The following is a 15636-nucleotide window of genomic DNA, read 5'->3' on the forward strand; positions in this document are numbered from 1 at the left end:
TTCACTCATATTTTTCGGGAATTTAAAGTTCTTTTTTTTTTTTTGGTTACTTTTTAATGTTAACATACTATCATTTAGTAAGCTTTTTCAATTGGTGTTGTTGATGATGTGGTGCTTATGATGAGTAAGTGGTAAATACAAACAACAACAATTCAAGCCAGAAAATTAATCTGAGGGGTAAGTTTTATAGCTAATATTGCATTTAGTAGCAAATAGTGCATTCTCTAAACTGTAACTTATAATAACATCTCAAATTACAAAAAAGAAAAGAAAATATATATATATATATATTCTACAAAATAAGAAAAATAGACCAAAATTTCTTTGAATCTTATTTTTCAATAGTTTTTAGTGTGTTTGGATTAAGATTTTATTAATTTGTTAAAAGTGGAAAAAAATATATATATATATATATATAATAACATATATCATAAAGTTGAATTACAATTTTAGAATTAAATCAAATCAAAATTCATAATTCACAATTGCAGTCTAATTTTATTCTATCCGTCCAATTAATTTTTAAAATTTTTGTGCCGAGTGACTTCCATTCATAACGCTCAGTGTGGAAACCGAGATGAATATTCCATCATCACAATTATTAAATGCTTCTGTGTATAAGTACGGGTTACATGCTAGTACAATATAATATTGTAGGCCTTACTCCCATTTTATTTAAGTGACCATTATAAACTTCTATGCAGACACTAATAGCTGCTAAAGAAAGATAAAGTACTGGTGGGTAAGACAAAAAAACTATATGGTACATAATGGTAAAATAATTAAGAACTCGCTACAGCACTCTTAGTTATATAGTTTTGGATGGCAATGGAACATGCTTGCGGTATTCTCCAAGAGCCCACAGTGGGAAAACATTTCTATATAATGAATAGTGCAACATGCAGTTCTTTAAGTAGACTCCTGTGGTTTCCTGCCACAACAAAGTAATTAATTATTAATTAGAAATTATTGGAAGTAAAATTTAAGCAAAGTATAGTACGTCATATTATTTTACATTCTTTTCTGTCTTTTTTTTTTAATAAAAATAGGAAGTGATAGCTTTATTAGTTGTGTTGCAACTTGCAAACTACTATAAAGTTTATTAGTCAAGGGAAAAAACTATGTTCCATAACGGAAGAATGATATTTATGTTCTTGTCAATTTTCATATTTCTAGTTAGTATCATTTTCCTTCTATTTGTTATTTGAAGGTATGTTAAAGTTAAACTTTACAGATGATTCATTTTCTGGAGATATTAGTTTGAGTAATTCCTCCAATAAGTTTTCTTTTTCTGCAATTATGAGCTTCGATTCGGCGTCGTTTGCGATTGTTTCCAAAACTCTAGCCGATGCGATTTTCGACTCTATGCTTCCTTGCTGTAAAACCTGAAGAATTGAGGCTAAGGAATCGAGGTCCGTCTTCAAAAACAAATCCCTCAGCTGCTCTTGCTCTTCGATTTTGTTCAGTATCGATTCCAAAACCATAACCACTTGTTCAAGAAAATGGTGGTTGTAATCTCTACACGTTCCTTCAGCAACAAACGCTTTCGAGACAACGTCGTTGATGGTAGAGCTTCGTCTATAAAAAATGTTAGCTGGAAACTTTTTCTCTATTCTCTGTTTGGTTAGTTAGAAAGTGACGGAATTTGAAGGAAAAATGTTCATTTTCACTTTAATGGCATTTTGGTAATTTTGATAATTAGGTAATTGGGTGAGTTGGGGTTTACCCATAATAATTGGGTTGGGTTGGATTTGGGTTAGAAGTAATTAGTTAAATGGGTTTTAATGGGTAAATGAGTTTTATATGCCCAACCCAATAATGCCCACCCCAAACTCACCCATTTGACACCCCTAATTACAGATGATTCGTTTTCTAGAGATATTAGTTTAAGTAATTCCTCCAATAAGTTTTCCTTTTCTGCGACTATGAGCTTCGATTTGGCGTCATTTGCAATTGTTTCCAAAACTCTAGCCAATGCGATTTTCGACTCTGTGCTTCCTTGCTGTAAAACCTAAAGAATTGAGGCTAAGGAATCGAGATCCCTCTTCAAAAACAAATCCCTCAGCCACTCTTATTCTTCGATTTTGCTCAGTATCGATTCCAAAACCATAACCACTTGTTCAAGAAAATGGTGGTTGTGATTTCTACACGTTCCTTCAATGGCAAACGCTTTCGAGACGTCGTTGATGGTACGTAGCTTCATCTATGAAAAATGTTAGCTGGAAACTTTTTCTCTATTCTCTGTTTGGTTAGTTAGAAAGTGACAGAATTCGAAAGAAAAATGTTCATTTTCACTTTAATGGCATTTTGGTAATTTTGATAATTGGTTGAGTTGGGGTTTACCCATAATAATTGGGTTGGGTTGGGTTGGATTTGGGTTAGAAGCAATTAGTTAAATGGGTTTTAATGGGTAAATGAGTTTTATATACCCAACTTAATAATGACCCACCCAAACCCACCCATTTGACACCCATTTGTTAAACAAAGATACCTGTTGGGGAAAATCTCCATTTTCCAATTGGTTATTGATTATCAACTTCACTGCACGATGAAGAGGTGTCGGGTCTCTTTCAGCCTATTACAAGTAAAATTTTATTCTTAGAATTATTCAAGAAAAGCATATGATAACACGATATATATGCGTGTGTGTAATTATAATTTTTTAAACCATAAACTAACCTGTTTGGCATGAATAAGACCCATCATTGCCCATGAAGTTTGTACCAAATTTGATCGATTTCCATCAATAGGTATATATATCTATAACCAAGCATAGAGAATTTGTTATTTTAATTTTGATCAAAGAATCTCATTTAAACAAGAATAGATATAAATTTCTTTAAATTGACTCATTGATCTACAAAAACTTAATTGAACCAAATTGATGTAATTAAAGATATTAAATATGAAAAGATAAAGAATTTAGAGACTTAAAGCAAAATCCATGGTTAAAAACTACCTTTTCTGGGCATGAAAGATGGCTCTCCGACCAGCCACCATCTTCTTTTTGTGTTCTTAGTAAAAAATCTACAGCTCTACGTATAGCAGAACAATTGTTGTAAGTCTTGCCCACTGCTACTAATGCTCCAAGGGCAAACCATGTACCATACATAAAACAAATTCCCCAATTTCCATACCTACCACAATGAGTCATCATGTAATTAATTTGTGATTAATTTTCATACATACGTGGCAAACGAAGCACACTATTGGCTTGAAAGATGATGATGTGACTAAGAAAATAACAATAAAAAAAATGTATTTGATTTTTTTTAAATGCAACATCAGCATTTAAATAAATAAAAAATAACAAAAAAATTAATTGTCAATTTTAATTTAAACCAAAATTTTTAAAAAAATAAAAAATAAATAAAAAAACTTTTTCTACTTTAAAGATTGAGAATGATACGACTTCCCAAGACCCTACCACATAATAAATACAAAGAACTATCATTATATTCATATCCCCCACTGCAAATAGCCAAGTAGTTTTTTTTTTTTTTTTTTGCTAAGGTTGTCAATTTTCTTTTAATTAAAGATCTAACACTTAGTGAAAGCATGTCTCAGTATAGCTAGTGAAACCAAACAAATTTCTACCGTGGAACCAAAAGTGCATTTACGCCTAATAATATCTAGTAAATTAGTACATGAACATACCAAGAACCATCGGGCATTTGTATGTCTAAAATGTATTGGACTGCTTTATTAATGGAATTCTCAATCTCCTTTTTCCTGTGCTCAGGGTGCAACTTCTTAAACAAAAGTAAAGCTTGGATTGATGATGCAGTGCACTCAACATACTCGTGCTCAACAACAATACCCTCGAAGAATTCTGTGGGATTAAGCCACTAGAAGGGGAAAAAAAGGTAATAAAATTTCCACTGATATATGATAATTAAGAGTGAATATATCCGCATAAATTTTCAAATGAACATTTCAACGACACTTCAATATGTTAAGGTACTAACTTCTAACCACTCTTGAGCTCCTGCGGGCTCCCAAGCTGACAAACCCCCATTCTTACTCTGCATTATTAACATGAAAGTAATGATTAAATATGTAAAGAAACAAGCCACCAAAAAAAAAAAAAAAAAAAAGTAAAACAAAGAAAAATTAACAAGTTGCTTCAGAGTTAGTTCAAAAGATGATGAGGGTTTATATATATATATATATTGAAAATTGTAAAAAAATTTGGTCTTTTAAGAAGAATATTCTTAGATAACAAATCTCTCTAGATTTGAACAAGTAATTTTTGGCACTTTTAGATCCACCTATAACAATGGGAGCTTGTATTACCTATTCACGCATACGCATGCAAAACAAGCAAACACAAATATACAACTTTATGTTAGACTAATGGTTAGATGATTAGTTCACCAATTCATAATTGTTTAAGATTTTAGGAAGAGTGATCATTTTAATGATATTATAGCAATTAGACTATAACTCCCATTAATTTAACAAGTAAAGGTCTTAGTTTCATGGTTAGATGATTAGTTCACCAATTCATGATTGTTTAAGATTTTAGGAAGAGTGATCATTTTTAATGATATTATAGCAATTAGACTATAACTCCCATTAATTTAACAAGTAAAGGTCTTAGTTGATACTTATTAAATCTAGGTCCATTTATGAGGGAAATGCGTTAGCAACAATGGTAAAATCAATTAAATTCGTCTCTTCCTAAGGGCATATGCTTTTGCTACAAGTGGTAATTTATTATTCTATGAAAAGTTAATCCTCACCTGTAAATAAAGTAGGATATTTACAGCATCAAACAAGCGCTCAGGTTCCATTTTCTCACCAACAACTTTAGGTGGCATCATTGAAAAAAGCAAGCAGCACTATGAAGTAAAGGAGAATTTGGTCACACAGTGATTATGGACAAGTAGCAACAGTAGAATTTAAAGAAGCATTAAATAGAGTTATTTACCTTCAAACATTCTGCAGTGCAATCAGAAACTTGTAATCCATGATCTTGATCTGAGAAAGTCCATGATCCTTTAGAAATGTGACGATGCATTTTTCTAAAGTCTCCAACAGGATTGTTCCTAACCTTTACATTGTTTAAGGGGAACACAATAACTCCAAATGATATATTGACAATGACTTTCCTAAGCAAAAATGTAGACTTTTATGATTTAAGAATTGAAAATCAAACCTGGGATCTTTTTATGAACTCATGCCCTTTTGCCAATACCGGTCCAATTTCATCAATGAGATCACTAGCTAAAAGAGCTTGAATACTAAAACCCGCATCCCACGATTGACTACCAAAACTCTACACACAAATTGCATATATCAAAGTCAGCAATTCATGCAAATGGATAGGTAAAAAGTTCTGCAATTGTTTTGCATTAGATGTGTACTAACATGTGCCTTGATCCCATCTTCAGCGACCCATATGTATTCTTTCACCCTAGCAAGATGCTTCTTATAAGCATCCCCATCTGGATCTTCAACCCAACAAGCAAGCATACACATCGACTGTTCAATGCAAATGGTATTAGGAGGAATATGGTCTATGGCTTTTCTAGAGCATTGTAGAATCACATTACCTTTTCCACAACCCCAATGGTAATGTATCTAGTGATTTCATCTTCATAGTGAATGAGCTTCATTGCTGCTTTAAGAGCTTTTTCTCTAACCAATTTATTTAAAGGCCAACGAGTGAGAATAGGCTCAGTTAATATGTATAGGCTATCCCAAAGTAGATCTTGTATCAAAGGATGCGGATAGTAGATATCCTCCTGTAGTAATTGATTTCCACAATCAATGCATTAGCCAAAAAAAAAAAAAAAAAAAAAAAAAAAAAACCTCAATCAATGCGTTGAAAGATGTATTTAAAAGACTATATGGTAAATGTCATTCCACAATTATCAACCATGAAAATTGTTGGAATATTGACGAGTGAGTGACGTGATTATCTAAGTATTAAATTTCTAGATTGGATACTAATGACAAGATTGAGTGATTAATATAATATAACTGGGTCCAAACCTAAAGGCTTAACTTTTGGGTCATATTATGTCCTTATACATCATATTAACTCTTCAATTGAAGTCTTCTCATGGTGTTATCTCCTCATCAAATGTAAACTCACCTTTGCGCATTGATGACGTGCTTTGACCCAATTAACTTCACTATAGGGTTGAGTGTAAAGTTCCTCCCTTAATTGAAGAATAAGTGGTGTGATTGGCCCAACAAACCTTCTCCCATATAAGTATGAAAAAGGCAAGTACACCAACCGACAATAGATCCACATTTTGGCTGGATTTTGGGCACCACAAAATTGATATGTTATTATTAGAATTTGGTGCATTAAAAAGAATGTTAAACCTCTGTAGTGACAAAGGCATCAAAGAAATGAACAAACTCTGTTAAACATCGACTTAACTGATTTTAGACAGGTTCCACATGCAATAATGATTTAAAATACTTAATGAAGAAGTAATCATATATTGTATAAACCTGGATACATAGGAACATATGGAGGAAGAAGCCAAAATTCCGGAGGCATTGGGTTGGCTCCAGCCCATTCAAACACACCAAGTATCTACAGTTTACAGGACATAAGATGCTAGTGTTAATTATCAACAGAAAGTCATCATGCATGGTGAGTACTTGAAACCAAATATGTTCATTTCTCAAATTGTGAAATAAATATGATTATATTTTAATTAAAAATATAAATTATTTTGAGTATTTAACTCTAATTTGATGTGAATCTTCACAAATAAATAGTCATACCGAAAGCCAGGACTTTCCCCAAGAAGATATGTGTGTTGCACCACCACGATCAAGGACCCATTTTCTTGCTCTTGCACAAGCATTGTCCTGACCACCATCAGGTCCTTCCCCAAGTATTCGCACACAAATGTAGCTGAGAATTGTGCAAAACATGATGCTGTGGCCTCCTATGTAAAATCCCCATCCACCATCTTCATTCTAAAATTTTAAAAAAATTAAAAAAAAAAAAAAAAAAAAAGAGAGAGAGAGAGAATGAAAGTGAAATTTTTTGCAAAATCTCTATTCTTATTGATTCAATAAACGTTTTAAACTTTAAAAAATATATACCTGATGATTGTATATGTAACGAAGAATTTCTTTTTTATACTCAGCTGGGAAGACAGTATTAAGATGTCCTGTAATGTAAAAACATAATACCTGCATTTTTTTTGGATCAAATACAAGAAAAATAGTAGTTATATCGAGCTGAAAGCGGAAATAATTCACTAGCAAGAATGTTATTTGGAACAATTTCATTGTTCACAGTCAACTCAAACTTAATTAGAAGATATTCTAGAGGTTTATATTTACTTGACAAATTATAATGATAATGATTCAACTCACAAAAGGAGGAAGGAAAAACAATGGGCCAGCATTTTCAGCAGGCCAATGGCCATCACAAGATTGCAAGGCAGTATAGAAATGGACAGCCCTCCTCAATGTAATTGTGGCCTTTTCATATGTGATTTCCTCTCCATCCTCAATCTTAATTGGGGGAATTGTATGTTTGAAGTTTTTCTCCCTCAAAAACTGCAATCATTTCAATAATTCCTATGTCATTAGCCAAAAAAATTCCTAAGGCATTAAAACTTCAAAATACATATGTGTGAACAATAGCATCACCTACAAATACCATAGAATTTCATTTCACAAAATAAAAAAACCAAAACAACTTTTATAAATTTGGGCACGATATTATACTAGAATTTTAGTTTGATGAACATCGATCAATAATATCTTTTAACTAATCTTAGTGGCCACTAGAAGTTACTGAGATTTTGGTTGTTGTTGGATTTTTCTTCTTATTTTTTACTTTCATTTTTTATTTTTTGGTGTAAATACAATGAAATGAAAGTTGTTAGAATTGAGAATCAATTTTCTACATATAGGCAAGCATAAGTTTATTGTACAAGTAATACGTTTACAAGTAAAGTATATTGGACCTAGAGTCCATTGGGCTTGTATACTAATAGCCCATCGCAAACTCAAAGTAAGGATAAGAAACATTGAGTGTGAAAACTAGATCACAAAAGCATCTTATGGGATGAGATTTAGTATAGATGCCTGCAAGCTGATCTTGACAAGTGAGAAAATTTAGCTGTAATACCATGTTAAAATTGATATTCAAAATTTAGATATAAGAGTATTTTACAAGTAATATGTATGTAGTTTAAGTAAAGTTCATAGGGCCAATAGCCCGTTGGGCTTCTATACTACCAAAAATAAATCTCAAATCCAATTAAACATTTGATTTTGATCTTCAATGTCTAGTGTTTAGTTATTAAAAATTTTTCTTTATCATTTTAGGTTCTTTTAAAAAAATTTAAGTATAATTATGCTTTAACTAAAATAAACAGAACAACAAAATGCACATGTATCAATTATACATTTATATGCCCATACAATGCAAAGATAATGTCGGTTATATGGTTATTGGTGAAAGAGTGATTCTAGTGATACAATAAATTTTACTATATAGTTTTACAAACTAATGTGCCTATTTTTTAAAATTAAAAAAAAATTAAAACTTTATTTATTATATTATTGATGTGATATCAATTATATCATCTGTTTGCAGAGTTTTTGAAATAAAATTCGTAACAGCACTTGATGTAACATAGGCCAAGGTTACAGAATCAAGTTAACCACGTTAGTTACTAACTAACCATCAACAAAAGTATGAATAATAATTTAAAAAAAAAAAAAAAAAAAAAAAAAAGATATATTACTAAGGGGTAATTTCACTCCCCTATTTTGATGTTTAGGGAAATGACACTCCATCCCAAACTTGAAGGGAAAAAACATTCCCCCCCCCCCCCCCCCCCCAACATCCAATTGAACAAACTTTGTTAAATTAATATTAAAAATATTGTGTACTAACTTACCATTTTCTTAAGGGTAAGTTTCTAAAATTATTTTATTTCATTGTTAAAATTCATTATTTTAAATTTTTAATTAAAATGTATTTTAAAATATTAAGTGTGAATTTTTTTTCTTATTAATTTTTTTTCTTTTTTCAATGGGTTATGTAGAGATTTTTTATTGCAAGTATTTTGGTGTTTGATAAATTTTCTATTTTTATTCTAAATTTATCAATTTTATTTTTTTACTAACAATGGCTAAATTTTTGTAAAGAGATTCTTATAAAAATTTAAAATATTTCATTACTAATATAAACAAAAAGGAGGGGAGTGTTAATTTTTTTAAACCACAAGTGAGGGGAGTGTAATTACCCCTATTACTAATAACATATATGACGATAGATTGTATGGGTTTGGTTTTGACCCTATTGGATATGAGTAAGAAACTTATCTAAAGTGAGTTGTTATATCTATAACCCTGACCTTTTTTTTTTTTTTAATTTTTTTGGTCAACTTAACTCAATATAACTCGTATTCATTTTCATTAAATAAAAAAAAAATTTTAAAAGACTTTAACAAACTTTCTAACCTCTCTTTGTTCGAATTTCTTTCAATTTATATAAAATAAAAAGAAAAGTACCCAATGACTTTAATAATACATAAATCCTTAAGTTTGTAGTTTGGTAATTAATTCTAATAATCTACTAGTCAAATAATTTCACAAAAATAATAAATAAATAAAATACCTTTGCATGGTATACATAAAATAAAAAATAAAGTTAAATCACCTATAAAATAACTAAGTTTGCATTTGGATTACCTTTTTGCTGAAATTTTATTTGCATATTTTATGTTGAAAGATCGTAAAAGGTCACTTGTATTTCAAAAAAATGAGGTAATAAAAAGTTGAACATAAACATATAAGTCTAAAAAATTAAATTTTAAAAAAAAATTCAAACTCATGCTTAAATATAAAGAGCTTTAATAATAGAATATCACATGTCAAGTAAAGAAAAGTCAATTATAAAGAAAAATATATATAATTAACTTACTAAAAACTACTCAATTTGGTAGTAGATCTAATCCAACGCTAAAAATATTCATATTTGAGAATTGGACATTAAGTTTTATTAATACTTTCAGTGATCTGTGATATAGAAAATTTAATATAATTTTAGTACACAAACATATATTGAAAATATATCAATAAAAAATATAAATTTAAAATTTTATAATGAGACTTTATGAACAAGCGGGTTCGGTTGGATCAAAATTGGGTACAGATAATAAGCAAAAACAACCATTGGATCAAAAAAACAACTATTGGATGGCGTTATATATTTATCTATTGCATTAATGGCATCCTAGATTTCTTGTAGAATGAGTCAACAATCAACACCAACAAAATATTGAAGGTTAGGTAAGACTTTCTCTGTTATTTAAGACTTTCTCCATTTGCTTTTTAAACAAAAATTCAGTTTCTCCAGTTAGACAAAATAATGATAATAATTACATATGCAACCAATTACACAGTTTCTTTCTTCTTCTTCTTTTTTTTTTTTTCTTTACCGAGTAGTTTTATGTGAAAATAATTTTGCATTAACTATGATTTGTCACCTTAAACATTGTGAAAGAAGTGAAAAAAGAATTAAGACGAAATTGTACTATAGATCCCTGGAATTTATCTCTTAGCGTAATTAGTTTTTCAAGTTTTAAGCAGACGCTATTAGTCCTTCAAGTTTTAAAAATAAACTATACAAGTTCTTTTGTTAACTGATATGTTAGTGGTATTGTATACGTGGTTGATAGAATAATGACCTGACAATTTTTTTTAAGGGATATGTTAACCAAAGCCAGCATTGGTTTAAGAACTACTACCTCTGTCCCAATTTGTTTGTCCTCTATTCCATTTTGGAATGTCCCAAAATATTGTCCTGTTTCTAAAAATAAAAATTATTAGTTTACTAATGTTTCTATAATACCCCTACTTTATTTTCAAAACTATTTGAAAATAAAACTAACTAATATTTTAAAAAAATTAATTTAATTGGGGCACCTTTTTAGTTGCCTTATTAAAAATAACTCTTTTTAAAAAAACTGATAAATTTATTTAAGGATAGTTTTGTAAACTTATACATTTTTATAAGATAGACAAGACAATAAATGATGTTCCCTTAAAAAAATTGACTTTTTAAACAAAACAAACAAATTAGGATAGAATGAGTATTTTTAAAAGCACTTTATTGGAAAAATGATAAAATAATAAATATTGTTGACAACTTTTTATATTTGGCATGAAAGTTGTGTCAAAACTTTCTTATTATGGTTTATTAAGCATTACTGGAAGTGCATCCATTAACATGAGCTTTTTTTTTAATTATGTGTTATTTTTCTAAGAAAAATTACAAATATTATTTTACACTTCAGAAACTCATTAATGTCAAAGTACTTGATCAGGTAAGTAATTGATAATACCAAATCAAACATGATTAGAGCTCTTTTTTTCCATCAATACGCAATAATTTATAAGACTATCCATATCTATGTGTATTATTTAAACAAGTCCCTTGATTTAATAAGAACGTTATATAACTAAAACTATAATGAATGACTTTTTTTAATTACCACGTCATGATGGGGGTGAAGCAAGATACTTAAAGAATTTGTTAAAATTGTTGTGTTGTGTAAGATTGTTGTTGAATGAAATAAAGACAGATTATATCATTATTTAAAGAGCCGGGTCATATCATTAGTTAAAGGGTCATGTCAAAATGTGTGCTTAGGGTTGGGACGAAGTCATTCTTTGGCTTTAGGGAGCTCTGGGCCACCTAAAACTTGAAAAAAAAAATATTAGTATGTACATATAGGTACTAATTTAGTAATTTGCTTCAATAAATTTACCCTTAGCCACCCTTATAAATAGCAAACTCAAAAAAAAAAAAAAAAAAAAAAAAAAAAAAAAAGCCCAATATATAACAAAATCACCAACACTTAAACCAGTACCAAAGTTACAAAATTTAGCCCAATCTACCAATTAGAAAAATGTTTTGACCATGCATGACCGAAAAATCATTAATTTAAGGTACCTGCATTCGCCAGAGAAGATCACCGCAAGCCGGGAATTGACGTCGATTTTTGTGGAAATTTCGACGAGCCTCTTCAACCTCAGCTCGCTCTTCTGGTGTACCAGCCTCCGGGTCAAACTCCCATGTTTGTCTTCCCGCAAAGTTATTTGTACTAAAAAGATAAGGGTCATTTTTGCCCTCTCCTATCTTCAGCTTCCACATTATTTCTTAGTTAATTTGAATCTGCATGTGCAAAGCTCTTTTATAGTGATGATAATGACACCACTCTCTTCTCTTCTCTTCCCTTTTGTTTGTAACTATTAGAGTCTGTGATAGTAAATAATCATGCATATATATAGATACAATGAACATTTTTTCAGCAAAGAATATTAGAGTCTGTGATAGACAAAAAACATACGAAAAAGATCTAGAAATTGACCATTTAGATGGTGTATAGCAGAAAACACTTATGTGATCCCATATATTTCCCTGTAAACATGTTAGAATATATGAGAGAGAGAGAGAGCTACCTTTATGAAATATATGGTACTCAAAACATGTAGTACTGTTGTGTTAAGAACTTCCCACCAATATAGATTTGGCTATGGAGGGGAACAAATGGAGATTTGTGGGTTTGCAAGGCCTTAAACTTGAGAATAATTTTTGATCTTCAACAGGCTGAAACTCGCCTAATATAGAAAAATCTACACCAAGTATTAGAGAGTGCCCTAGTGACAAAGGTTTATTACTCTAATTTCTTTTGGTTGGGTCAGCCGAATAAATATTTGTTCACTCCTAGGATGTCCACCAACTAATGAAGGCTATTGGGACAACATTAAAGGAACTAAAGTCAAGACTGTGACTTATAACCAATGCTTGAGTGAGCACTTGTCCTCTAGCATTCATTCCTCAGCAAGTACTATGGTCCACGACTGAAACGTACCCCTTAGGCTTTGAGAGAGAGAGAGAGAGAGAGAGATGGTATACCTAGCTAAGTGATTTTGGAATGCAAATTTTTATAAAGAAATTACAATAACTTTTGTTAAGAACTTCCTACCAAAGTTAGAATATGGCTACGAAGTGAACATAAATGAGAGGGTATGGGTAGTTTTGTGATCTTTAATAGGCTCAACAGTCTAATACAAAAGCTACACCTACTACGAGTTAAACTATACATATGTTGTCAGGAGGCAAATGTTGGGACCTTGTCAATTTCAAGACTTTGTCCTGGACAGTCGTTTACGTTTTGTTAATATATCTTCTTGTAGCCATAAAATATTGACATTAGAAAAGAAAATATTATTTGCAATTCATTGGCCAATTCAACCATGTGAACTATACTAAGTTTTGATAAGACCAGGCAGATTTGCCTACTTCTTAATAAAGCTTTCAGTTTCCTTTCTAAAAAATTAAATTTAATAAAAATAAAAATAAAAATAAAAAACGTCCTGATAAGATGACTAAAAAAGAGAATGGGAAAGAGAGTCATTTTCCACAAGATGATGTAACCTTTTTGTTAGCTCTAGCTAGATTTATATGATTTTTTTTTCTTTTTCTTTTTCTTTTTTCTTGAGAAACATTTTTTTTTTTTTTTTTTTTTAGAAAGAGAAACTTTTTTTCTTTTAACATAACATTGATGTTACAATTATGGGATGCCCCAAACTATAATTAATATATATAAACTGCAATTATAACATGCTTCAATAATATATCTGTTGATCAACCATTCATTTTCTTTTATTATTTTCATTATTGTCCATCGCACAATAATTTATCCTCAGTAATGGTTGGGATCCCATAGAGTATGAAATGATTAATAATTGATTAAAACCTTGGAAAGAAATTTTCACCATTGGCACTTTCAAATATATATTCTTTCTTTTGTCTTGACTACTCTAGATAATTAGAAGTTGTGTCTTGAAGCAATGGTAGATGTCTTCCACTCAAAAACACGTCACATATTCGGGTCCAACAAACAACCTCAAGTTGGAGTTATGGATTACATGACTAATTGTTTCTTCTTAACTGTATAAAATTGAGAATTTTGTACACTAAATATGATTTTTTTTTTTTTTTTTTTTTTACTAGTTATAGAAAAAATATCTTATTAACAAATGAACATAAACCAAAAATATTGATATTAAACAATCAACAAGAGAATGTTTTAACACATCTGTTTACATTACCGTGCTAAGAGACTTGCAGATATTTTATTCTTCATGATTCCCTGTATTGCTTTCTAAACCTTTTTGTCTCGATATGATATCCAAGTGTGTATCATTCAAACTCTGGACATCAAAACTGCTGGTTAAAACTTGATGAAAGGTTTATCCTAATTATTGTTTCCTTGATGCATGATTGAGACTTGAGAGAACACATACCCCCTCACGTCAATCCCATCCACTTGGCCATATGATACCAAAATTTGAGGATGACTTTGCCTATGAGGCTTCCTATGTTGGAGAGATAGACATCTTGTAGAGCTTTTTTGAATAATTAATATAACATATAGAGATACACATTAACCTAAAAAGCCTAAGTCTAATGCGTATGTACTCAATTATGTTATATATTCCTTCTGATGACAATTATGCTATATATTAATCACTCTTTCTTTTCATTATTATTCAATTTGGGACTTCACTCACACGTGTATATCCAACATCTTAAATAACTACAATCTCTAAAAGAGTAATAGAAAAAACACAAAGCAGTTTTAGAAAGTAACAATTGTGGAACACGTTTTTTTTTTTTTTTCTAAAGAAAAAAGGAAATTTTCGGTGTGAATTCATGAACCTCGTGCAACATGACAACAATAATTAATAAATTCCCGCACATGCCGAGAGGATAAATTTCCAACTAATTAACTATCAATGCTGCCTTACAGGTCAGCAATGGCCACTAGAATCCCGCAGGACATCGATATGGACATGGATAGGAAGTTGACAGTTGGAAAGAAATAGTCTCTGTTGAAATGAAAATATCATTTGTCAGTATTCCCTAAAGGTGGGGGGTGAAAGTTGTCCATGACTTCAATGTATCCGTATAGTATAGTAATAAACGTAGGTGATGTAATTAATATATTAAAATGTAAAGTAATTAGTATTAGTATTGTCGGTAATAGTTGGGGGTAGGAAGAGATCTTAAATGCCGTTCTCACCTAATCTAATGAGGACATTTGCAATCGCATTAGACACTTTCTTTCTTGTGTAGGTAATGAAATATGTACAAATGTAAAGTAAGGTCACTGTTAGTAGGTGAAAAGTCGTCAGTTGATAGTATAATGGGAAAGGATGAGGGCCTACGACAAAGTATCCCATAGAATAAATTATGGACAGAATTTTTGTGCAATAATTCCGTGCCGAGGTGTAACGTGACAGACGATGTGATAGAGAAAAAATGATGAGATCATATAAAATTGATAGACAGTTATTTATAGTCTGCTACATAAAATAGTTGTAAAAAAAGAGTAGTTTTTAAAATCATTCTCAATCTCGTGAGATAAGTTTTCTCATATTTGGTGGACTCCACATATTTGTTGTAGGACCCATATATGTTATAAGAGGACATCATATATGTGTCTGGAGTTGGAGAGTGAAAAAGGAGTATTGAGACCATTAAAATAAGGGATTTTAATTAAAATAAGGTTTGAAGTTTTTATGGTATTTTTGCTATTTCAAAATTTTTATATAAAATTATGC

At 30.5% G+C, this 15636-nt stretch overlaps 2 protein-coding genes across 6 annotated transcripts in view; both read right to left on the reverse strand.

The window, feature by feature from the left end:
* The window catches only part of LOC126727600 (beta-amyrin synthase-like), a 43431-nt gene extending 30799 nt beyond the window's left edge, over positions 1–12632 (reverse strand). For 2 of the 3 annotated variants that reach the window (XM_050433410.1, XM_050433405.1), the window contains exon 1: positions 12466–12632. The gene's annotated coding sequence lies outside the window, so the exon portion shown is untranslated. The remainder of the gene's footprint in view (positions 1–12465) is intronic. The other variant, XM_050433407.1, reaches the window with a different exon arrangement.
* Positions 567–12685, reverse strand: LOC126727601 (beta-amyrin synthase-like). 3 transcript variants are annotated; one of them, XM_050433412.1, is made up of 18 exons: positions 12466–12685; positions 11957–12178; positions 7354–7539; positions 7078–7167; positions 6751–6948; positions 6472–6556; positions 6104–6270; positions 5559–5750; positions 5374–5487; positions 5162–5281; positions 4934–5056; positions 4746–4844; positions 3969–4025; positions 3658–3848; positions 2960–3137; positions 2680–2760; positions 2492–2575; positions 567–931 (listed from the first exon to the last, which is right to left on the reverse strand). In XM_050433412.1, exons 2-18 carry the CDS (start codon positions 12155–12157, stop codon positions 809–811), a joined length of 2289 nt encoding a protein of 762 aa, XP_050289369.1. In that variant the 5' UTR covers positions 12158–12178; positions 12466–12685; the 3' UTR covers positions 567–808. The 3 variants fall into 3 exon arrangements, with proteins under 3 accessions (XP_050289369.1, XP_050289368.1, XP_050289370.1); XM_050433411.1 differs by having other exon boundaries at positions 11957–12262; XM_050433413.1 differs by lacking the exon at positions 7354–7539 and having other exon boundaries at positions 11957–12262.
* Positions 12686–15636: the final 2951 nt, after the last annotated feature.

This window comes from Quercus robur, chromosome 5 (assembly GCF_932294415.1).
Source record: "Quercus robur chromosome 5, dhQueRobu3.1, whole genome shotgun sequence".
Taxonomy (NCBI): domain Eukaryota; kingdom Viridiplantae; phylum Streptophyta; class Magnoliopsida; order Fagales; family Fagaceae; genus Quercus; species Quercus robur.